We start from the raw sequence: 26768 nt of genomic DNA on the forward strand, positions 1-26768 counted from the left end.
GTTTGTCTTTTTGCATGTTTTATAATTTTTGTCTAGGGTCAACCTTAGACTATGATACTCATACCTATGTCTCCAATGTAGCTTGGTTTACAGACATGAGCTAACATAAGCTTTTTTTTTTCCTGAGATGGAGTCCTGCTAACTTTTACCTTGGATTTCTAATTTCTAATTTCTGCCTCCTAAATAGCTGGGATCATAAATTTGTACCACCATGCCTGGCCCAATGAACATTTTCAAAGTCATTTTGCTGCTGGTACCAAAGTTAATTCTGTTTTAGTCAGAATGCACACATTTATGATTGCAATCATTTTAATTTCTTAAGGTCTATGTAATGGCCCACAATATGGTCTTTTCCCTGGTGATTTTTTTGTCGGTTGTGGGGCTTGGACTATGGGCCTGGGTGGTGTCCCTGGGCTCTTCAGGTCAAGGCTACTGCCCTACCCCTTGATAAGTCACAGTGCCACTTCTGATTTTCTAGTGGTTAACTGAAGATCAGAGTCTCATGGACTTTAGTGCCAGAGCTGACTTTGAACCTTGATCTCAGCCTCTTGGGTAGCTGGGATTACAGGCGTGAGCCACCACACCCAGCTTCCTAGTGAATTTCTTTTCTTTTTTTTGCCAGTTGTGGGCTTGAGCTCAGGGCCTGAGCACTGTCCTTGGACTTTCTCAAGGTTAGAATTCTACCACTTGAGCCTCAGCACCATTTCTGCCTTTTTTCTATATACGTGGTACCGAGGAATTGAACCCGGGTCATCGTGTATGCTAGGCAAGCACTCTACCACTAGGCCAAACTCCCGGCCCCTCCTAGTGAATTTCTATGAAATCTTTTTTTTTTTCCAGTCCTGGGGCTTGAACTCAGTGCCTGAGCACTGTCTTTAGGCTTATCATTTCTAAGTCACCATTCACTAAACCAATTTATGAATACAGTAAACTTTGATCAATGTCACCCTTTTCGACATTCTCACCGATCTCAACTCACTTCTTTCCTCATCTTTCTTAATTTTTATGTTATGTATTGAGTTTTTTGTTCCATGTAAAGAATTAGTTTATATATACAATGTATCTTGATCTGTGTGCTCACATTAATAATCACACACGCTTCCACCTACCCCTTCCCTTGTAGTTTTCAAATCTATAATATATACAATGAATTCTTGCCTGCATTCTTCTCCCCTTTCTCCCTTCATTCTTCAATCCCTCTACCCTTCCCTCCCCTCTTGCAAGAACCATTTGCAAGCTTTATTCTTAACAATTCTAAGGCTATATCACGAGTATTCTGGAAGGTCATTTAATTTTTTTCTTTAGATTCTGGAAACATTTGTTTTAATCTCAGTTACAAACTTGTCATTTAACAAATTGTCATTTAGTTCAATCTTCCTTTGTTTGAAAATATTCTGTGGTTTCTTTTATTGCTGTGTTCTAGATTCCATCCATTGTGGTCAGATACAAAACAATTAATCATTTCATTTTTCATATACTATTGAGACTTTATGTCACAGCACATAACATACTTTGGCCAAATTTCCACAGATGGTAGAGAAGACTGTGTCAGGTGTAATTGCTGAAAGAATTTTCTCTAGATATACGTTAAGTCCAAGTGGTTTGCAGTGACATATAATTCTAAAGTTTTTGCTGAATTTTAAGGAGGTTTGGATGACTTAACTGCTGATGAGAACGGTATTAAAGTCTCTCACAATCATTATGTTTGGATTTATGTGTACGGCTTTATTGCCAGTGCAATCTTTTTTTTTCCCCTAATCTATCTGCTGTCTATTTTTTGTGCCTGTCATGAGCCTTGGAATTGTTGCTGAGTGTTTTTTTTTTTTACTCAAGGCTAGCAATCTCCCACTTAAGTCATAGCTCCTATTCCCAATTTAAAATTTTCATTATAATGTATAGAGGGATAGAGTTACATTATCCAGAGAGAGGGAACATCACATCTCACACATTGACACCCCCTCTCAGTTTTTTGTCATAATTGCCCTCCCCCACCCCGTCCCAATCATTTTGTTCCCCCCTTCTCTTTTTCAAATGAACATATATACAATATACCAGGTAACAATGTCAGATACTGTAAAAATATGAAATGAACAGAAGGGCAACAAAAGGGAAACTAAGTAGCATAGTGCATTAAAAACAACAAGCACATAATACAAAGCTCTTGTTTCCACATCCTGAATATCCTTTAATCTAGCCTCATCCTATGGCCTTCATGATCCAATCATCTACTGCGGGGCAACTGAGTTGGTTCCATATCTTTGCTGTGGTAAATAGTGCTGCAATGAACATTGTTGTGCTAGTGGCTTTAGTATGTCCTTGTTTCTGGACAATTGGGTAAATGCCAAGTAGTGGAATAGCTGGGTCATAGGGAAGCTCTATGTTTAGGTTTTTGAGGAACTGCCATATTGCTTTCCATGGTAGTTGAATGAGTTTGCACTCCCACCAACTGTGTAGTAGTGATCCCTCCTGGTGGCATCCCCTGGAGCATGTGTTGTTATTAGATTTCTTTATCAAGGCCATTCTAACTCAAGTGAGGAGGAATCTCAGAGTTGTTTTGAGTTGCATTTATTTTATGGCCAGAGAAAGCATCTATTGTTATTAGATTTCTTGACCGTAGGCATTCTAACTGGAAAGAGGTAGAATCACAAACTTGTTTTGATTTACATTTCTTTTATGGTCAGAGATGTCAAGGATTTCTTCATTGTGTCTATAGACCATTCTTATTTCTTCTTAGAGAAGTGGCTCTTTAAGTCATTGGCCCATCCTTTAATGGAATGGCTGTTTCTTTGAAGATTTGTTTTGGAGTGATTCAATTTTTTTAGCGGTGGATATATTTCAGATATGAGCCCTTTGTCTGTTGTATGGTTAGTGAAGATTTTCCCCCACTCTGTGGGCTTTCAGTTTAGCTTGCTAGCTGTGTCCTTTGCCATACAGAAGCTCTGCAGTTTAATGCAGTCCCATTTGTCCAAACTTTCTTTTATTTGTTCTATTTCTGTGTTGTTATTAAGAACGTTTCAACCTGTGCCAAGGAAATCTAATGTATCTCCAATTCCTTCTTGTAAAGTTTTCAGGGTATCTGCTTTTACCTCGAGGTCTTTGATTAATTTGGAATTAATCCTGGTGCAGGGTGACCTAGAAGGATCCAGCTTTAGTTTTCTGCAGGTGCTTAACCAGTTCTGCCAGCAGCATTTGTTAAAGAGGCTGTCTTTCTTCCACTCTATTTTTTGGCTCCTTTATCAAAGATTAAGTGGCCATAGGTCTGTGGTTTGATTTCTGGGTCTTCAGTTCTCTTCTGTTGTTCTTCAGGCCTGTTCTTGTGCCAGTACCAAGCTGTTTTGGTTACTATAGCTCTGAAATAGGGTCTGGAATTTGGTATTGAAATTCCTCCTGCACTGTTCTTTCTACTAAGAATTGTAATTGCTATACGTGGTCTTTTTGGATTGCTTCTTCTGTTTCCTTAAAGAATGACATTGGGATATTGATGGGTATTGTGTTAAATTTGTAGAGTCCTTGGCAAGATTGCCATTTCACTTTGTTAATTCTTCCAATACAGGAGCATGGGAGGTTTTCCCATTCCCTCAGTTCTGCTTTAATTTTCTTTTTCAGGATTTTAAACTTTTCATCATAACGTCCTTTACATTCTTAGTTAATTCCTGGGTACTTTATTTTCTTTGAGGCTCTTGCAAAAGATGTTGCTTTCCTGCTTGCTTTTTTGCTCCTCTCGTTGTTGGCATAGAGGAAGGCAGTTGATTTTTGAGGGTTAATTTTATACCCTGCTACCTTGCCAAAGTTTTGAATCAGATCAAGCAACTTGGGAGTGGAATCTATAGGGTTCTTTAAATACAGAATCATGTCATCTGTAAAGAGAGAAAGTTTCACTTCCTCTTTCCCTATTTGGATCCCCTTTATGCTTGCTTCTTACTTTATTTCTCTTGCTAGAAATTCTAATGCTATATTAAAGTGGAGTGTACAGAGTGGACATCCTTGTCTTGTTCCTGATTTTAGAGGAAATGGCTTTAGCTTCTCATCATTAAGTATAATGCTAGATGTGGGTTTGTCACACACACCAGCTTTTTTTTATTAAAGAATTTATTAACATTGATTTTAATATCATATTTCAAATGCTGTGTTTAATAAACAAGTATGTGGTACCGAGGAATTGATACTGGGTCTTCATGCATACTAGCAAGCACTCTATCACTAGGTCAAACTCCTGGCCCCATATCTTTTTGATTGATTGCAGTTACGTAAGTGAGGTAATGAGTACACTTGAAGACTGTCACCTCCCTCATTTTATCCATGTTTTCTCCCCTCCTCACATCCCCTTCTCCACAACATAGTTTCTAGCGAATATTCCTGCTGAATTAGTTCACCTTTGTTCCACCATTTCTATGCTTCAACTTCCCCTCCCCAAATCAGAGTCATACTTACATATAATACGGAAAGTCAGAAATCAAAAACACAGACAAAAGGGCAAAAAAAGGACAAAGAATGTTTTCATTTCTTTGACCTCATTTCTGTAAGCATTATTTTTTTCCAGGCCACCTGAAGCACAGCACCACTTCAGACCCTTTCTTTGTATGTGGTACTAAGGAATCAAACCCAGGGCTTCAGGCCACACTCCCAGCCCCAACAAGCAACATTTTATATGATCATATGTACATAGCTATGATCCTCTTCTAAGAACATCCTCCTTTGGTCTCACTATGGGAATGTTTATCATGTCCAAGTGTAAATATTTGTCTTTTAGTGTCAGTGTCCAAGTATGTTTCAACTTTCACTATCTACTAGCTTTACTTACAAATTTATATACACATTTTAATTATTACAAGTAGGGGGAACCATGCAACTTATGTTTCTTTGGGTCTGACTTACTCCACTTCATATAATTTACTTTTCTCTGTCACTGTAGCAATGTCAGCATTCTTTTTTTTGTATTTTTTATTGTAATTAGTAAAAGGGTTACATGATATTTGCCAGATAGAAGGTGCATTAATTCACATACATTGATACCCTTTCACATGTCTTGTTACCCATTTCCCTCCCCCCCACACCCCCCACCCGTCTTGGTTTTCCCCCTTCCCTATCAAATTTCAAATAACCAAATACAAATAAATTCAATATATCAGATAACAAAGTGAGATACTGTAACAATATGAGATAACCAAGGGACAGCAAAGGAGATGCACTATGTTGTCAGCATTCTTTTGATTGGTATTTACATGATATATTTTCCTTTCTTTTTCTATATCCAATCATATGTGGTTGAGCTGTAGTAGTTTTGTTCGCATACTGAATAATAACTCCTGAGACATGAGTTAAAATGTTTTCTCCATTTTTTCATGTTTTATTTTCATTCTTTTAAATCCTTCAGTATGCAAGAATTTTAAATTTCCTTGTAGCCCCATCTGACCACTTTTTATTTTACTTTTTTACTTAAAAATTTATTTTATTTATTTTCAAGGTGTTGTACAGAGGGATTAAAGTTACTTGCTTAACAAGGTAGTGAGTACCTTGTTGAACATTGTTACCCCCTCCCTCATTTTCTCCCATTTTCCCTCCCCTTCACTTCCCCCCAAGTTTAAAGTTCATTTCCAAAATATTGTCTGGTGAGTATCTCTGTTGCATTATCCTTTATCTCACCATTTTGTTGTACCCTTTCCCTTCCCCAATTCAGAAAAACTTACATATAATATGCAGGGTACTAAAATCAAATGCAGTGACAACAGGGAATAATACATAGGGGGTAACAAAATGAATGAAAAAAGAAATAACTTCACATAATATATTAAAAACAACAACCAAAAAGGAAAACCATTTTGTTCCATATCATGGAGTCCATTTTGTTCAGCATCATCTTATATGGTCATATGTACATAGCTATTGAGCTATTGTGATCCTCTACTAAGATCAGAATAGTTATTTAACCTAATAATTTAATTATTATTATAAATTAAGGAAAGTATGGAGTCTATGTTTCTTTGGTTCTGGCTTATTTCACTTAATATGTTGTTTTCCCCAAGTCTTTCCATTTCTTTACTGATGTGGCAGTGTCATTCTTTCTGCTGGCAGCATAGAATTCCATTGTGTATATGTACCACATTTTTTTTAGCCCATCATCTAATGAGGGTCATCTGGATTCATTCCATATCTTAGCTATGCTAAATAATGCTGTGCAAATCAAAACAACATTGAGATTTAATCTTATCTCAGTTATAATGGTCATTAGCAAGAAATCTAATAACAAGAGATTCTGGTGGGCATGGGGCCAAAAGGGATCACTGCTACACTGTTGGTCAGAGTGTAACCTTGTTCAGCTACTCTGCAAAGCTGTAAGGAGGTTTCTCATAGATATGCTCCAGTATGACCCAGCAATCCCACTCTTGGGCATTTACCCAGATGACCACAAACAAGGCCATAGGGCTGAATATTGAAGAGCATCAACATTTACCATGATATTGGAAATGAGTATTCGATGAGATTGAGAAGGAGCTAGAAAGAAGAGCATGAGGAAGGTATATCATGAAAGAAAGAGAGGTCAATAGAACCAAATGCTATTAAGGATACAGATAATGAGAGCATTCGAAAACCTACACTCAATCCTTGTCAGAATACTGTATGGTTATACTACATGGATAGCAGGAGCTATTTTGAAGCTATTTTGAGGTGAAAATCAGATTGCGAATGGTTCCAACAAGTGAGTGACTTAGATGAAACATTATAGGTACTTCACAAACTTGCTAAGAAGGAGAAGAGAAAGCTGTTAGTAACAGTCAAAATATAAGAAGTTTGTGTTCTTCAGATGTGGAAGGGTGGCATAGATTTAAACATATAAACCTCTGTTTTTGTTATCACTCTTCAGTCATGGGAGAAATATGTGCATGCGTCATTTATCCCTATGTCCATCCTTCCTGCCATATGTTGACTCATTCACTCACTTTATACTCCAAAGCAGGCACAAATCTCCACCCTAAAGAAGTTATAGTCTCAGATAAGACCCATATGTCAAGCAGAAAATGTGAATAAATATCTAAATGACTTACATTTCTAGTACGACTTCTGTATGAATGATATTAAATTGCATTTTTATTATCCTATGAGATGATTTACATTGCCTTATACTACAAGTATTTTCCTGAAAATTTGGATTGTGTTTTGAAGCCTCACAGGCATAGCTGGCTTAAACTGAAAGAAAACCTTTTGACCTTGCGTTCATTAGCATGATGAACAAATCAAGTGAACGATCAGATATAAGTGGACGATAAAAATAAAAAACAGTAGGCCAAGAGTTTGACCTAGTGGTAGAGTGCTTGCCTACCATTCACAAAGACCCGGGTTCGATTCCTCTGTACCACATACACAGAAAAAAGCTAGTAGTGATGCTGTGGCTCTAGTGGTAGAGTTCTAGCCTTGAGAAAGACCAAGTTCAGTGTTCAGGCCCTGAGTTCAAGCCCCAGGACTTCCAAAAAATAAAAATTTAAAAATAAAGAATAGTAATATTTCAATGAAGTGGAAATGTTTACTTGAGAGTCAGGGAATAAAATTTTCATTGGTAAAGGAGGTTATATGCACTTTAAAATTCACCTGTTTGTAGCTATCGTAAATAATGCTGCAGTGAATATGGTTGTGCTGATTTTATTTTTTTGGACTTACCATATCATTCTAAGAAAGCATTGCTAAGTTCAATGTAATTATTGTTTCTCTTACATTTTATTCAAAGAATTTTACAGTTTCAAAAATTTCATTTAGGTCTATCTTCTGCTTTGAGTCATTTTTAATATAGAGTGTAAAATATGAATCTAACTTTATTCTTCAATACATAGTTTTCCTGGCATTGTTTGTTGACAGACTGCCTTTCCCCATTAAATTGTCTTAGGCTTCTATTAAAGATCATTTCCACCATAAAAATTTTCTAGTTCTCTATTGCATTCAGTTGGGCAATCTCTTTCATTTTATGCAGATACCAAAGTTATCTGATTATTATAGCTTTGCAAATGCTTTAAAATCAATACATGTTCATGTACCAACTATACATATTTTCAGATTTATTCTATGTGATATTGCTTAAGATTACATATAAAATTTAGGATGAAATTTTCTATTTCTGCAGTCATTGAGATTTTGAAATGTATTTTGTTGAATGTGTAAAATATTTGCTACCATTGACAATAATATAAACTCTGCAAACATGAATAGGTCATCTCTTTCTATTTAGTAAAATCTTTCAAAATTTTTTAGTAATATTTTGTAGGATTCTTTAGAGACGATCTAAATCAGGTTCTTGCACAATCTACACAGACACTCTGTCACTGTTATATCCCTAGTCTAACAATATTTGTAGTTTTCAATTTACAAACATTTCACTTTCTTGGTTTAACTTACTTCTAGTATTTTCTTCCATTTGATGCTGTTGTCATCAAAATTGTTTTTATTAATTCATTCCCTAATTTATGTACTAATACTATACAAAATGTAACTGATTTTTGTTATTAATTTTAAGTCTAAAAATTTGATTCTTTTTTCAGTTCTAAAAAAAATCCTTCAGATTTTCCACTTGTAAGATTATATCAGGTCTGATAGGCACTTTAAGTTCAACCTATAGTGTATGGAAACTTTTCTTAGCAAACTGCCCAGGCGAAAACTACCAAGACCATGTGAAATAGAACTGATACTTGCAGGAATTCTTTTATTATTCTTGATATTATGAGAAAAGGTATTATTTTTCCCACAGATTCATGTATTATGTGGCACTGATTTATTTTCATTCATTGGACTATCTTTATAGTCTAGGAATAAATTCCACTTTGTCATTGTGAACAATATACTGAATAAACATTTGTGAATTTTATACGTTTCTATGTGGCTAAAATAACACTACTGTGTGTTTCTTATGTCTACATATGGTTCTGAGTTACCATCATTTAGTTCATTTTAGTGTCAAGGACTCAGTATTTATATTTTTTTAATTAAAATTTTTTTTATTTATTTACTCACTTATTCTTTTTTCTTGTATTTTATTGTTGAGGTGACAGGGGTTACAGTTACATTCATCACATAGTGGGTACATCACTTCTTTTTTTTTTTTTGCCAGTCCTGGGCTTGAGCACAGGGCCTGAGCACTGTCCTTGGACTTTCTCAAGGCCAGAGCTCTACCACTTGAGCCTCAGCACCACTTCCGGCTTTTTTCTATGTATGTGGTACCGAGGAATCGAACCCGGGTCTTCATGCATGCTAGGGAAGCACTTTAACCACTAGGCCAAACTCCCGGCCGGTACATCACTTCTTGAACATTGATATTCCTTTCCATGTTTTCTTCCAACTTCCCCTTTCCCACCTCCTCCTGGTCATCTTGTTTTTCCCCTTCCCTTCCCTATTTCAAGTAAACGTAATATCGTACATACAATATAATATGTACCAAAGTCAGACATAGTAAGAACATCAGATAAAACATAAGGGGAAAAAAGAGAAAAGAAATAACTTCATATAATACATTAAGAACAACAATCACAAAGATAAACCTAGTTAATTGGTAATATATAGTTTTCTCCTTCAATCTAAGATTAACTTGTGTGGATATAGAATTTCTGATTGAAAGGGCTTTTCCTCCATTTTAAAATGTTTTTCCAGTGGTTTTTTTTTTTGTGCTTCCACATTTTCTAATGATGAATATTCATTTAATATTATTAAGAACTTAAAAGGGGAATTCCATTAAGGGGAAAACAATTCATGAATGATGAGAAGGGGGAAAATATAGTCAAGAATTCAATGTATAGCCTATAATTTTTTTTAAAAAAATATTGAGGGAGAGGGTGGGTTGTTGCAGATGGGTGAGAATGTTGAAAAGGGATGGCATTGATCAAGATTCTTCTACTTTCTTCAATGGCAACCCCTTTTTATAATCACTTCAAGATAGCTTTGAAAAAAGTATGTGGCCAAGTCCTTCTTTTACTGCTTTCTTTATTCATGTTTTGTCTATCAGAGGGTAATATGGCTCTGTTTCAGTTCAGTGGTTTTCATCATATACTAATAGTTTTGAGGCTTTTTATTGTATTTTATTGTTGGGGTAATGTATAGAGGGGTTACAATTATATTCTTCAGGTCATGAGTACATTACTTCTTGAACATTTTATTGCTTCCCATGTTTTTCTCCCACTTTCCTTCCCCCAACCCCTCCCGATCATCTGGGTTTTCCCATACCCTTCTCTGTTTCTTTCTTTTTTTGTGGGTCATGGGCCTTGAACTCAGCCTGGGCGTTGTGCCTGAGCTCTTCAGGTCAAGGCTACCTCCCCACCCTTGAGCCAAGCCCTACTTCCCATTTTCTAGTGATTAATTGGAGATAAGAGTCTCAGATCCTTTTGTGCCCAGGTTGGCTTTGAACCTTGATCCTCAGATCTAAGCCTCCTGAGTAGCTAGGATTACAGGAGAGCCGCTGCGCCTGGCTTCCCTTCCCTATTCCAAATAAACAAAATAACATATATACAATACACCAGTTACCAAAGTCAGATACAGTAGCAACATGAAATAAATCATAAGGGGAAGAACAGAGAAAAGAAATAGCTTCACATACTACATTAGGAACAACATTTCTGTATCTCTCTTCTGGAGTTCATTTTTCTTAGCCTCACTCTATAGGGACATATGTACATAGCTTTTGAGCTATTGTGGACCTCTGCTAGAAAAATCCTACATGTATACTAATTATTACAAATGAGAGAAACCATGAAGCCTATGTGTGTTTGGGTCTGGCTTACTTCACTCAATGTGATTTTTTTTCCAAATCCTTCCATTTCCTTATGAACTGGGCGATGTCATTCTTTCTGATGGCAGCATAGAATTCCATTGTGTATAAGTACCACATCTTCTTGATCCAGTCATCTCCTGAGGGGCATCTGTGTTGGTTCCATATCTTAACTATAGCAAATAATGCTGCAGTGAGTGTGGTTATGCTATTTACCCAAATGTCCATAAGCAAGGACAAACTGAGGCTTCTTGAATGTGCAGATTCATGTCTTTTACCAGATATAGCTAAAAGTGTCATTATTCATTTAAATGCTGTAGTATTCTCTCTCTCTTTCTATCTCTCTCTCTCTTTCTATTTTTCAGCAACTCTCATAGTGTACTGATATGCTTAATAAGGCCTTACTAATCTCTGAGGCTTTGTTTATTCTTCATTATTTTCTTCCTATTCCTTGGATTGTGTGATCTTGTTTTACTTATCAATCTTCTTAGCTTAGCCCAACTAATCTGTCATTGAATTCTTTTAGTGACGTTTTTCTTTTCAATTATTGTACTTTACCACTCAAAAATTTCTTTCTTTAATTTAATTTTTTGTCAAGGTGATGTCCAGAGGGGCTACAGTTATACATACCTTAGTGAGTACATTTGGTTATCTATGTTTAGATCATTTTCCCAATCTCATTCTTTTTAGAGCATTTCATTTATATGTCTTAGTCTAATATGTCAAATACATTTGCTTCCTCTTGGACGGTTTCTATTAATTCATTTCATGCTGTTACGAATAGAATTTCTTTTTCTTATTTGTTTCCCTGTTTCATAATAGTTCTGTGAATATAGCTATTTTCACTATCATGTTATTCAAATTCTGCAAATCAGATTTTCCTTCTCCTAGAATAATGTGGCTTACTGTAGGTATTTTTAATTTTCTGTATAGTGATATTTCTAACCCATTTTGGAGAAGTCTGGTTTTTTGTTATCTGTGTTCATGGAGATCACTACTCATTCAAAAAATGTTTCAACAGATACTTTATTAAATTTAGTCAAAAAAGAAAAAAAAAGAGAAAAGAAGTCCTCCAATTTTATGTCTAGAGTTATGGAAACCAGGAAGCCTGAGATCAAGCTATTAGTAGATTCAGTGTCTGGCAAAAATCTATTTTCTGTTTCATAGAGAGTGACAACTCATTATCTTCATATTATGGAAGACGGTCTTTCTCATGCCTATTTTCTAAAATCACTGATTTCAATCATCTGGTCTCTATTTTCTTTTTGCCAGTCCTGGGGCTTGAACTCAGGGCCTGGGCACTGTCCTTGGGCTTTCTCAAGGCTAGTGATCTACCACTTGTGCTACAGCACCACTTCCAAATTTTCTTTGTATGTGATACCAAGGAATCAAATCCAGGGCTTTGTGCATGCTGGGAAGGCACTCTTCCACTAGGCAATGCTCCCATCCCAACTGGTCTTCATTTTCATACAAAGACCCTAAGTCTTCTTATCTTTGTCCTGATTGGTACCACAAGTATGTACCATCATATCCAGACTGGCTTTAAACCTCCTAATTGTCATCTCTATATCCAACAACCTTTCTAAAGTTGTCTACTAGTACTTGAGATTTATCTGTAAAGTTATTACATTGTTCTATGTTCTAAGTGGTGAATTTTTTGGTTATATTGTTTAAATCTTTAAGTTTTTGTTATTTTTACTTTTCATAGTACTAATGGAGGACATGTTAACAAGCATATTCTTCTTTCTCCACTTCCAAAGGAAATCCTTCAACAATTAAGCATTATGCATATTATATGCTATAAAAATAAGTAGATAAGCCAGGTGATGGTGGCTTACACTAGTAATCATAGCTACTTAGGAGGCTGAGATCTGAGGATCAGGGTTCAAAGTCAGCCTGGGCAGTAAGTCTGTGACACTCTTATCTCCACTTAACCATGAGAAAATTAGGAGTAGAACTGTGTTTCAATGTGGTAGAGAACTATCCTTGAACTGAAGAGCTCAAGCACAGGGCTTAGGCCCAGAGTTCAAGTCGCAGCCTGACCAAAACAAAAAACGCTCTTTAAAAATTAAGGAAGATTTGGCTTTGAGTTTGTCCTAGTGGTAGAGTGCTTGCCTAGCATGCATGAAGACCCAGGTTCGATCCCTTAGTACTACATACATAGAAAAAAGTCGGAAGTGGTGCTGAGGCTCAAGTGGTAGAGCTCTAGCCTTGAGAAAACCCAAGGATAAAGCTCAGGCCCTGAGCCCAATCCCAGGACTGGCAAAAAAAAATTAAGGAAGATGGGGTTTGGAGTTTAGCCCAATGGTTAGTGCTTGCCTAGCATGTACGAAGACCCAGAGTCCATTCCTCTGTACCACACACATAGAAAAAAGCCAGAAGTGTTGCTGTGGCTCAAGTGGTAGAGCTCTAGCCTTGAGCAAACCCAAGGACAGTGCTCATACCCTGAGCCCAAGCCCAGAACTGGCAAAAATATTAGGAAGTTAACATGTAATTCTAGTTTGTAGAAATTATTTTATCATGAATCATGTTGAATTACATAAAATGTTCATTTTTCGACTTATTTCTATCATTTCCTTCTTTATTTATATAAGACAGTACATCTTTCAGATTTATTTTTGAAAACAGGATTGTTTCATGAAATATGTTGAGAAATAATTCCTTTCTTTATCCAAACAATTTGTGTATGATTGATGTTATTTTTTCATACATCTATGGTATCACAGGTACAAACAATCAAACCATGTGCTAACCACATACATATCTTTTCATTTGTTTAGATTAAGTTTTGTATTCTTCCAAACATTTCATACTTATATAAAAAGAAAAAACAAAAACATATATACTGAGCCTACCTTGTTAAAAGTTTCAATGCTACTTCTTGTGAATTCTGTCACTGATATTATTATTTCCTTCATTTTCCATTATTAGCACTTTTTCATAGTCTACGTAGAGCTCCTGATTGTTTTATATCTGACTTTTACTTAGACAACTTATTAATTCATCTCACTAAGTGATTTTTTTTAAAAAGTCACAGATTTTCAAGGACTGTAATCATATCAAAAATAGAAAAGAAAGGATTTTATCCTTGTTTTCCAAATATTTAAAAGCTACTTATATCCTCATCTTCTTAAAATTTGATAAAAAATAATAACAATTACTAACAGAGACATGACTGAAATCATATCTCTAGAGGTCAGCTGTTGTTAGGAAAAACAGTTGAGGCAAGAGTGGAGTGTAGATCTGTACTAGAATGTTTTATCTCCAACATTATAAAAGGCTTTATTTTTTAAACAAAATAATAGAAAGATTAAAGCACTTTTATGCATTTTTAAAATATTGGTGATGCTTAACACATTAAGAATAAAGTGAATTTTCTCAACAATTAAAAGCATTTATGAAAAATCCAATATAATAAACTAAAATATTTTTGTATAAGGAAAAAAAATGATGTGCATACTCATTATTTTTATTCAGCATTATACTGAAAATGTGTCTTGAACAACTGGACAAGAACAAGTCAAAGGAATGTTGAAAAATTAAATAAAAATTATCATTATCTTTAGATGATAAGATTTAGTATCTGAAAAATCCCAGATTCCATACACAAAAATAGAAATAATAAAGGAAGTCAGTAAAGATGTAGTACATAAAATCAATATGCATCTATACACAGCACCAAAAATCCATAAAGGAAATTTAAAAAGTATCCCAGAGTCTCAACTGATCACTGTATCAATTATTAAAATGAATTAATATTGATACTGCAGGAAAAAATAAATAAACCTTGGAAACATTGAGTTAGTGAAAAAAACACGATAAAAAGTTTCTAAATTCCAACTATGTATAATTCCTAAATTAAGTAAGACAGAAAGCAGGTTAGGGATTGCCCAGGACTCAGGCAAAGAAGTAGGAGAGATGACTAAATAATGGGTATTGGTTTCTCTTACAAGTGATGAGATGTTTCAGAACTGAGAGAGATAATGTTTGTACAATATTGTGAATGTTAAAATGTCATGGGATTTTACACTTTAAAGCAATTACTTTCATGGTGTATGAAGTTTAATTTAAAAAAGGATTATACCATTGAAGTCATCGTCGTCATCATCATCATCATCATCATCACTGTGAAAAAAATAATTCTAAATTTTCAGTTTATTTGAAAGCTTTGGAGTCAGAAGAGAATAAGGAGTCTAAAATTGAAGCAGTACAAGGAGAATAATGTGTTTTTGTCTTTCTTCTGTTCTCTTTCAGATTATGTCTGGCCATTACCTAGATATTTGTGCCCCGTCTGGATTTGTTTAGACGTCCTGTTTTCTACGGCGTCTATCATGCACCTCTGCGCTATATCGCTGGATCGGTATGTAGCAATACGTAATCCTATTGAGCATAGCCGTTTCAATTCGCGGACTAAGGCCATCATGAAGATTGCTATCGTTTGGGCAATTTCAATAGGTAAATATACGTGGGCCATTAGAATTGCAGCGGCTATGCTCAATACCTTCGGATTATGTACTGTGAACAACGCACAGACGTCGACTGGTAAAATTGCGTGTAATCGGGAATGTGCAACAAAATTATTCTTAACCTATTTATCTGATATTTAGGTTAACAATAATGAAACAAATACAATGCATTTGAATATAATGGCATAAAGTTTCCATTTCCTCTGCTAAAGTAATTTTTGCATTAGTATACCAATGAGTTCCGCAACACAGATACAAATCCATTGGGATATTTAAAACTCTGAATACCAAAAAAGCTACAAAATCTAATTTTTTAAATTATAACATTTAGATCTTAGAAAAGCTGCATCAATCCCACAATATTAGCCTTCATATTTTCATTATAATTTCATAGACAGATCCATGATAAAATTAATAATGCAATCTGAATTTTCATTAAGTGCAATTCCTAAATTTCTGATGCTATTAAATCTATAATCTACTATTTATCACCTGCCCTAAATTATGTTCCTTTGCTAAGCAGAAGGACTTTTATGCTTTTTTTACTACTACAAAGTTGATTATAGAGGGGTTACAGTTAGATAAGTAAGGAAAAATGTACATTTCTTTTTTATTAAAAAATGTTTATTAGATCTTATTTTTACATCATATTTTAAATGCCAAGTTTAACAGAGGAGTATTAAAAAGGGACTCTCTAGATGTAATCACTGGCACACAAATTTAAGAACATAATTAAAATTAAACTGTCTTTGTATGACATAGATACATATCAATATGTCTATAGAATATATATCCCATCATAGAATTATATGTCTATATAGACATATTTATATCTCCAAGTTCATGTCAATGACCTAGATTACCTGAGTATTTAGTCATCACTCCTGTATTGTTTGGATCTAATATCCATATGTCAAGGAGACCATGCGCCTTTTGCTCCTTTGGTCTTAGCTTATCTTTCTCAACATGACTTGCTCTAGTTCCATCCATTTCCCACCCATTATTTTATCTTGTCTGTTGGCTATATAGTATTTCAGTGTATATATGTATCACATTTTTTGGTATCTGTTCATTTGCAGTAGGGCATCTGGATTGTTTCCATCGCTTGGTTATTGTGAATAGTGCAGCGATGAACATAGCTGAGCAGGTGTCCTTATCATATCCTGGGTTATGATGTTCAGGGTAGATGCCTAAGAGTGGTATGGCTTGGTTGTACGGAAGGTCTATTTTTATTTTTTTGAGGAATCTCCAAATTGCCTTCCAGAGTGGCTGAACTAGTTCACATTCCCACCAGCACTGCACTGAAGTCCTCTTTCTCCACATCCTGCCAGAATTTGTTGTTGTCTGAGTTCAGAATATTGGCCATTCTGATTGGAATAAGATGGTATCTTAGGGTTGTTTTTATTTGCAGTTCCTTTATAACCATGGATAATGAGCATTTTCTCATGTTTCTTTGCCATTTTTACCTCTTACTCTGATAAGTCTCTCATTAGTTCCCTTGCCCATTTAGCAATTGGTTTGTTGGATTTAGAGGGAATAGGTTCTTGGGGTCCCTGTAGATATTGGTTATTAAGCCTTTGTCTGATGTATTGTTGGTAAATATCTTTTCCAGTTGCTTGGCTGTCTTTCTGTTTTAGTAGCTATGTCATCATCTTTGTAGAAACTATGAAAAGAGTACATTTCTTTTTTTTTAATTTTTTTATTGTAATTAGTAAAAGGGTTACATGATATTTGCCAGATAGAAGGTGCATTAATTCACATACATTGATACCCTTTCACATGTCTTGGTACCCATTTCCCTCCCTGCCCACACCCCCCACCTGTCTTGGTTTTCCCCCCTTCCCTATCAAATTTCAAATATCCAAATACAAATAAATTCAATATATCAGATAACAAAGTGAGATACTATACCAATATGAGATAAGAGTACATTTCTTTTGAGCAATGTTACTCCTTACTCCCTCCCAATTTTTCGCTCCCATCTTACCCACAAGTTGTATATTATCCTTTTTAGCATAGTGTACAGTGAGTACCAATGCTGCATTTGTTCACCTTTTGTCCCTCCATTTCTGTATCCACGTGGCCTTTCCAAAGACAGATAAATGAACAAATAAGACAGAAAAGAAAAATAAAACATCAACAACGAAAAAGCCCCTTGTTTCCATTTCCTGGAGTTCATTTTAATAAATATTATTTTGTATGCTCAGATGCACATAGGCATTGAAAGCACAAGGTTTTTAATGTGTTGCAATTCCATTTGTCAATTTTTTGCTATCTTTTTCTGAGCTATTAAAATCCAACTCACAAAGCCATTGCCTATGTCTACATTGTCAATTGTTTCCTTTAGAGGTTTCAAATTTCCAGTCTTACATTAAGGTTTTTGGTTTTGTTTTGTTTTTTGCCAGTCATGGGGCTTGGACTCAGGGCCTGAGCACTGTCCTTGGACTTTCTCAAGGCTAGAAATCCACCACTTGAGCCACAGCACCACTCCCAGCTTTTTCTATGGAAATATGTGGTACCAAGGAATTGAACCCAAGTCTTTGATGTATTCTGAGTTCATTTTTTGTACAGGATGAAATTGATGCAGTTTTAGTCCTCTTTGTGTAGCTATGTAGATTTCACAACACTGTTTTTGAAGAGGTTGTCATTTTTTTCCAATGTGCGTTTTTAGTGCCTTTGTCAAGAATCAAATGATGATAGCTGTGTAGATTTATTTCTAGTTCTCCTGCCTCGATTCCATTGATCTAGGTATGTGTTTTTGTGTCAGGACTATGTTGTTTTTGTTATAATGGTTCTGCAGTATAATTTGAAATCCCATATTGTAATACAGGTGAAATTGTTCTTGTTCAGGACAGCTTTGGTGATTTTGTGTTTGGGAGAATTTTAGGATTTTATACAGAATGTACTTGGAATTTCAGTGGGGATTACATCAAATTTGTCTATGAACTTTGGTAATACAGCTACTTTTACACTATTAATCATGCACTTCCATGACCATGGCAGTTATTTTTACATCTTCCACTTTCTTCTAGTGTTTCTTTCTACAGTGGTTTCCTTTTTCATGCAGAAATCATTAATGTAATTCCTAAAGTTTATGCCTATGTATATTTTTGAGGCTACTGTATATAAAATAATATTCTTGATTTCCCTTCTCAAAATGTTCATCATTGGCTTATAGAATAGCTACTGTTCCTTTATGTTGATTTTGTATCTTGCGACTTTGCTGAAAGGATTTATTAGATCTAAATGTTTTCTGGTGTCATCTTTAGGATCTTTTAAGTGTAAGAGCATATCTGAAAATAAGGGTAATTTTCCTTCTTTCTTATTTGTATTCCTTTTTTCTTTCTCTTGCCTTATTGCTCAGAATAGGAACTTGATCACCAAAGTAAATGTGCATACAAATATTGGTCAGATATGGTAACACATATCTGTAATCCTTAGTTGTATGTGAGACACAGTTAGGATTTCAGTCCAATGATATCTCAGGACAAAGGCATGATATCCAATTTAAAAAATAAAATAAGGGGGCAGGGGTGTGGCTTGGTAGTAGAGGGTTTGCCTCACATGCACAAAGCCCTGGGTTCAATTCCTCGGTAAGACATACACACAAAAAGCAGAAAGTGGTGCTGTGCTCAAATGGCAGAGTGCTAGCCTTGAGCAAAAAACTGTCCAAGGATAATGCCCAGGCCCTGAGTTCAATTTCTTTTTTTTGTCTGTCCTGGGCTTGAGCTCAGGGCTTGAGCACTGTCCTTGGACTTTCTCAAGGCTAGAGCTTTACCACTTGGGCCTCAGCACCACTTCTGGCTTTTTTTTCCTATGTAAGTAGTACCAAGGAATTGAACCTGGGTCTTTGTGAATGCTAAGCTAGCACTCAACCACTAGGCAAAACTCCTGGCCCAGTAAATTTCTTTTTAAACAGTGTCATCCTTTCCCTCACTTTCTCCCAGTTTTCCCTCCTGACAGGCCCCCTCCCTCAGTTGTCTAGTAAGTATCTCTAGTGTATAATGAGTATCACTGCTGTATTTGTCCACCCTTTGTCCCACCATTCTGTAATCCTTCTCACCCTCCACCAAAAAGATAAACTTACCTACAAAAAAAGGGTACAGCAAACAAAAACAGGGACAAAGGAGAAAAACAAGAGCAGAAAGCAAAACAACAAAAAACCTCTTGTTTCCATTACTTGGAGTTCATTTCAATAAACATCATGCTCTGTCATTTTCAAGAATGCCTTGGGTCTGAAATGTTTTAGAGGAAATAATTCTGAGGTCAGTGTTTTAGACTTTATTCTTGCTCTAGGCAAGATCTTTCCAATAATCTCTTTCTCAATTCCTTTACTTCCCTCCTCCATCCAAATATCTGGATGATTATCTATAGAGCTAGGATTGATTGATGGCATCCTTCTTTTGACTATTGTCTCTACTTTAGGAAGTGTACCCTTTAGGGGAGACAAGGTGAATGATGACCTCAGTTCTTTGCTTTCTTATTCTGAAACTGTTATCTTACACTATCAGGCTCCAATACTCTCAGCATCTAGGGGCTTAGTAGGGAAAGGGAGTTCCTACCCAGTTCTTGTTCATATTCACCCGAAACTTAAGCAAATAGATTCTATTTATCCTCTAAGATTTGTTGTTTCCACTATTTATCATGATATTATTGTTTTTAAGGACTTTCTGGAAGTAATTCTTAGATTACACTAAATATCTGGAGCCAGTTAATCTCCCAGACTTTGCCAGGTGATGGATTGTGAATGGGACATTGCTTTAACATTCAGCCAGGCATTTTACAATTCTCCATGGTCTTTACTTCCTGAAGACAGCTTAAGGTGAACCAGATCTGAGAATTTCGTGCCTTCTTAGGTTTTAAAACACAGTTTTGCCAATACATACAGACTTACATAAATAGGAGTCCTTCTAAGTAATGAGAAATATGTTGGGACTTTTGAAAGCCCTTATAGGCACATTATTCTTCAGCTATTTTTTTCAGCTTTCTTCTTAGTCTATTGGTTTTCCTGATTGTTAGTCATTGCCTCAGGCAGCCCAGATGTTAAAACATTTTCCAGTAAAAAATTCTCAGTGTTGTCCCTATGGGATATTTTTTAGGACTGCTTGAACTCCTTAAATCAAAACCAATAAAGAAAACCAGACAGAATAAATGATAATTGTTTAGGTTCATAGCTTTAAAGCTCTACGAATCTATTTTAGTACCTCTAATATCAGAATGTCAACTGCGTTTTTCAAGGTAATACTGACCTGGAGGGCAGGTAATGGGAAACGAGCATTCTTTAGCAAAACTGAGACATTTTTCTTGAACTAATATTTGATATGTTGCCATAAACTTTTGTTTAGTTTCCTTAGTTCTAAAATTATTGACTATTTTCCAGTGTTTATGCTAATTTTATGTAGGAACAAATGTTGGAAAGTCCTATTTTCATAGATATTTCACATATCTTGGGCTTTGTTTTTAATTTTCCATTATTTTTTCATTCCTAGACATCAATTCTTTTGATCTTTGAAATCTGAAGTCATGTTACCTGGTGATTATTTTCTTTTATAGGTTCCAATGCTACCATTTCCACCTTGTATTTTTATATTTGCCATTTCACTACTGACATTTATATCATACTTTCTTTCAATTAATTGACACATGTAGTCAGTTTGAAATATGGGTGTTTTATATAAAAGATGTGTCTAGTTATAATCTATATTGACTTCCTTTTGTAGTCTTTTGCTTCTACTCTGTTTCTCTGACTAACCATATTTCTTTTAGAAGCTGGTATTGTTTAATGGTATATTACTCTCTGGTTTATTAGATCTTGTGAGGACAGTTGTCTTACTCTTCTATGAGGAAGTTAACTTTCCATAAACAAAGTTGGAAAGTATAGCTGCTGTATCCCTCCCATTATTCTGGATATGACTCTGCTCAATTTTCTTAGCTTCTAGTTATTTCTTCTTTACTTATTGTGTTTCAGTGTTTTCTCTTTGCCTATATAGTGGTAAGATCAGCCAAGATTTGGAGAAATGTTTAAATGCAGATTTAGTACTTGTTGGGGAACACATTTGTGTATAGATATAGTAACCTTGCAAATCTGGATAGGAGCAGAATTGTTCTCATCTTAACAGAATACAGATGTCTTTTACATTGGAAATGGCAGAAAGTATAATTCAAATGCAGGAGAGCACATCAAAATAAGTAGTAAGACCTCCTAAAGCAAAGCTTGAACACAAAGAAGTTGTCTTAATATGAACTCACCTTGCATCTCCTCATCATAGTGACAAAGCCTTCTTTGTAACATCATTTAGTGTAATAGCCACTGTAGTTTTATAAATATCCTTCATGAGCCATCCTAACTTTAGTTGTGTGTGTGAACATGTATAATTCTTGGGGCTTGAACTCAGGGTTTGGATAGCATCCCTGCACTTTTTTAAAATAATTTTTATTGTGATTAATAGAAAGGTTATATTATATTCACCAGATAGAAGGTGTATAACTTCACAAACATTGATACCCTTTCTCATGACATGGTCCCCATTTCCCTCCCACCCTCCCCTCACTTATCTTGATTTCCCCCCTTCCCTATCCAATTTCAAATAACCAATTAAGCACATATAAAATATATCAGATAACAAGGTGAAAAATTGTAACAATATGAGATAACCAAGGGATGGCAAAAGAGATGAGCAATAACATAGTACATTAAGGACAACAGTCACTCATTATATGGCTTTTGTTTCCCTATCCTGGAGGTCCTTACATTTAGTGTTGTACTATTTGGCCTAATGTCTCTAGATTTTGTTCTATTGTAAATCTCTGCTAGGAGAGCCCAAGGTTTCTACTGATTATGACAAATGAGGGAGACTATTGGGCCTATGTTCCTTTGAGTCTGGCTTACTTCACTTAATATGATTTTTTCAAAGTCTTACCATTTCTTTACAAATGGGGCAATGTCCTTCTTTCTGACAGCAGCATAGAATTCCATTGTGTACAAATACCACATCTTGTTGATCCACTCATCAACTGAGGGACATCTGGGTTGGTTCCATATCTTTGCTATGGTAAATAGTGCTGCAATGAACATCATTGTGCTAGTCCATCCCTGCCCTTTTCTATTCAAGACCTAATCTAATCTATCACCTTACCCTTGAGCCACAGTTATATCTCTTGCCTTCTGGACTTTCTTGTGCAAGTTGAGTTCAAACTGTTATCCTCAGATCTCAACCTTCTGAGTAGGTAGGATTACAGACATTTGCCCCTGGCACCCACTACCTTTTCTTCTTAGTTTCAGAAAATATATTTTTTTACCAGAAATTTGTATTGAATTTTATTAAGTGATTTTTTTCCTAGCCTACTGAGATATTAGTATACATTTTTATTGTCAGGGTAACATATAGAGGGATTACAGTTACATTTGTCAGGCAGTGGGTACATTACATTTTTAACATTGATACTCTTTCTCATGTTGTTTTTATTTTTAATTTTTAAATAATTTGTTATTGTGATTAATAGAAGAGTTACATTATATTCACCAGATAGAAGGTGCACAACTTCACAAGCATTAATACCCTTTCTCATGACATGGTCCCCATTTCCCTCCCACCCTCCCCCCACTTATCTTGATTTCCCCTTTTCCCTATCCAATTTCAAATAACCAATTAGGCACACATAAAATATATCAGATAACAAGGGTAAACGTTGTAACAATATGAGATAACCAAGGGATGGCGTGTTTTTATTCCCATTTCTCTCCTCCTACCCCCTCCTAATCATCTTGTTTTTTCCCTTTCCTTCCCTATTTCAAATAAACAAATAAATGTATATACAATATACCAAGTAATAGTATATTTTTCTCTATTTGGTTCTATTAATGTTCAGCATTTTCTTGATATACAACTTTGAAATATCCTAGCATTCTTGGAATCACATTGAGGACTAAATTTCATTTACTTATAACGCAATTTTATTTACTAATAAATTTTTTGCTAATCATTATTGAATATTAGTACATATATGGACAAAATGATATGATTCTATATTTTTTAATTTACAGAGTTTTTATTCTCATAAGATTAGTTAAGTTCCCTCCTTTTCTATTACCTGGAGCCATTCATGTATAATTGAATATATTTCTCTATTAAATGTTTGACAGAATTCAGCAGTGAAACCATTTGGACATGGAATTTTGGGAGAGTTGTTAAATATGAGTTGATTTGAATAGATAAACATGAATTTCAAATTTATATTTCTTTCCATTTTAACTTTAGTTCATAGCCAGAGGAATAAAGCTAAATAAATAGCCTGGAGACATGCAAGGTTCCATGGTATCATGTCACCCTAGTAAACACAATGGCCTCAGTTCAATACACAGTACTAAATAAATAAATGGGTAAATAGATTAAAATAAATGTAATGATTGTTGTAAAAATACAAACAATAGCCAGATGGCTCATGCCTATAATCCTAGCTACTCAGGAGGCTAAGAGCTGAGCATCGCCATTCAAAGCCAGCTCAGGAAGTAAAGTCCATGAGACTTTTACCTCCAACAAACTACTTAGAAAAAGCCAGAAATGGCACTGTGGCTCAATTGGTGGAATGCTAGTCTTGAGCCAATGAAAAGCAGAGATAGTGCCCATGTCCAGGGTTCAAGTCTCAGTACTGGCAAAAAAAAGAATTTGCATTTGAAAATAAATTAATTATCTAGAGGAATCTTAAGGAAATTACAAAAAAGAAAATTTTACAAGTATTAGTAAAAATAAACCAAATATAATCTTTAATATTTTCTTTTCCAGTCCTGGGTCTTGAACTAAGTGCCTGAGCACTGTCCTTGGCTTTTTGTATGCATGTGGTACCAAGGAATCGAACTCGGGTCTTCATGCATGCTAGGCAAACACTCTACCACTAGGCCAAACTGCCAGCCCCTATCTTTAATATTTTGATAGAAACATATCAAAATATTTTGTTTCCTATATGCCATATAGATATATCTTCCCAAGAGGAAATCCATACAAAAATATTTAGAACATGTGTATTAGCCCTTTTGTGATTCTTTTTTATCATTTTAATTATAATCTTTCTTAATTTACTCATTAGCTTGTAGTAATAATGCGACCCATCTTTGACTTTACCTAACATTTTACTTTACTCTTGCTCAGCCATTCAAGAGTGAAGATTTTATCTGCCAAGGGCTATTTAGATATTTACAACATTTTTTTATGGACCACACAAGGTTGTCAATATGAGCAGATGGACTGTCAAATGATGACCATTTTCTATTATCAATTATTACATTCTAGGAAATTACTAATACCACCACAAGGCATTTTGATAGTAGGAGGAGGAGGAAGAGGAGGAGGAGGAGGAAGAGGAGGAGGAGGAGGAAGAGGAGGAAGAGTGTTAGCCAGCCTGATATTGTATGGTCACCTAAGTCTTAAAAAATACCTGTTTTGCACACTCATTCATAAAAAACTGGTTATCCTTGCAGTTGGACATTAATTTCCCAAACCTGTATTCTCTTATAATGTTGGACAAACTGTCCTAGGAGAGTTCTTTTATTATCTCTTTCATATCATCATTTACTTCTTTTTTTGTGGGTCATGGGGTTGAACTCAGCCTGGGCACTGCCCCTGAGTACTTCAGCTCAAGGCTACTGCCCTACTCTTGAGCCAAGACCCACTTCCCATTTTCTAGAGGTTAATTGGAGATAAAAGTTTCAGGTGCTTTTGTTTCCGGGCTGGCTTTGAACTTTGATCCTTAGATCTCAGCCTGCTGAGTAGCTAGGATTGCAGACAGGTGTGAGCCACCAAGTCCAGCACCATTTGCTTCTTGCCCATCACTTGGCAATATGTTTCTTACTTCACTGAACTGTTCTCTTTCCAATCACCAATGAACACTTCATTTTCTTTTTTTTAAATTTTTTATTGTATTTAATAAAAGGGTTACATGATATTTGCCAGATAGAAGGTGCATTAATTCACATACATTGATACCCTTTCACATGTCTTGATACCCATTACCCACCCCACCCCACCACCCGTCTTGGTTTTCCCCCCTTCCCTATCCAATTTCAAATAACCAAATACGAATAAATTCAATATATCGGATAACAAAGTGAGATACTATAACAATATGAGATACCCAAGGGACAGCAAAGGAGATGAGAGACAACATAGTACATTAAGGACAACAATCATTGGTTATATGGCTTTTGTTTCAATATCCTGGAGGTCCTTTCAATTACCTTCATACTATATGGCCTTATGTATCAAGATTTTGCTCTATTGCAAATCTCTGCTAGTAGAGCCCAAGGTTTCTAATGATTATGACGAATGAGGGAAACCATTGAGCCTAAGTTCCTTTGAGTCTGGCTTACTTCACTTAATATGATTTTTTCTAAGTCTTTCCATTTCCTATCAAATGGGGCGATGTCATTCTTTCTGACAGCAGCATAGAATTCCATTGTGTACAAATACCACAACTTGTTGATCCACTCCTCAACTGAGGGACATCTAGGTTGGTTCCATATCTTTGCTATGGTAAATAATGCTGCAATGAACATTGTTGTGCTAGTGGATTTAGTATGCCCTTGTTTCTGGATGGTTGGGTAAATGCCAAGTAGTGGAATTGCTGGGTCATAGGGGAGCTCTATGTTTAGCCTTTTGAGGCACTGCCACACTGCTTTCCATAGTGGTTGAACGAGTTTGCACTCCCACCAGCAGTGTAGTAGTGATCCCTCCTGGCCACATCCGCTCCAGCATCTGTTATTATTCGTTTTCCTGATCCTGGCCATTCTAACTGGAGTGAGGTGGAATCTTAGAGTTGTTTTGATTTGCATTTCTTTTATGACCAGAGATGTTGAGCATTTCTTCATGTGTCTATAGTCCATTTTTGTTTCTTCTTCAGAGAAGACTCTCTTAAGTCTTTGGCCCATTTTTTAATGGGATGGTTGTTACTTTGGAGATTAGTTTTGGGGTGATTCAATTTTTTGAGTTGTTGATATATTTTAGATATGAGGCCTTTGTCCGTTGTTTGGTTTGTGAAGATCTTCTCCCACTCTGTAGGCTTCCTAATTAATTTACTAGCTATGTCCATTGCCATACAAAAGCTCCGCAGTTTAATGCAGTCCCACTTACCCAGCCTTTCTCTGATTTGTTGTGATTCTTGGTCCTTATTAAGAAAGTTTCAACCTGTCCCAAGGAGGCCTAGTGTATCTCCTATTCCTTCCTGTAAAGTTTTCAGTGTGTCAGCTTTTACCTCCAGGTCTTTGATCCATTTGGAGTTAATTCTAGTGCAAGGTGACAAAGAAGGATCCACCTTTAGTTTTCTGCAGGTGCTTAACCAGTTCTGCCAGCACAACTTGTTGAAGAGGCTGTCTTTCTTCCATTCTATTTTTTTGGTTCCCTTGTCAAAGATTAGGTGGCCATAGGTCTGTGGTTTAATATATGGGTCCTCAGTTCTATTCCATTGGTCTTCAGGCCTGTTCTTGTGCCAGTACCAAGCTCTGTAATCGAGTCTAAAGTTTGGAATTGAAATTCCTCCAGTGCTGTTCTTTCTGCTAAGAAGTGTTTTTGCTA

General features: G+C 35.6%; 1 protein-coding gene across 1 annotated transcript in view; it reads left to right on the forward strand.

The window, feature by feature from the left end:
- The window catches only part of Htr2c (5-hydroxytryptamine receptor 2C), a 180000-nt gene that overhangs the window by 143817 nt on the left and 9415 nt on the right, over positions 1 to 26768 (forward strand). Inside the window, exon 5 of the mRNA XM_090326035.1 lies at positions 14993 to 15193. Coding sequence (XP_090182161.1) covers positions 14993 to 15193 — 201 coding nt within the window. The remainder of the gene's footprint in view (positions 1 to 14992; positions 15194 to 26768) is intronic.

The sequence above is a fragment of the Megascapheus bottae genome, chromosome X (genome assembly GCF_031878675.1).
Source record: "Megascapheus bottae isolate mThoBot1 chromosome X, mThoBot2.hap1, whole genome shotgun sequence".
Lineage (NCBI taxonomy): Eukaryota > Metazoa > Chordata > Mammalia > Rodentia > Geomyidae > Megascapheus > Megascapheus bottae.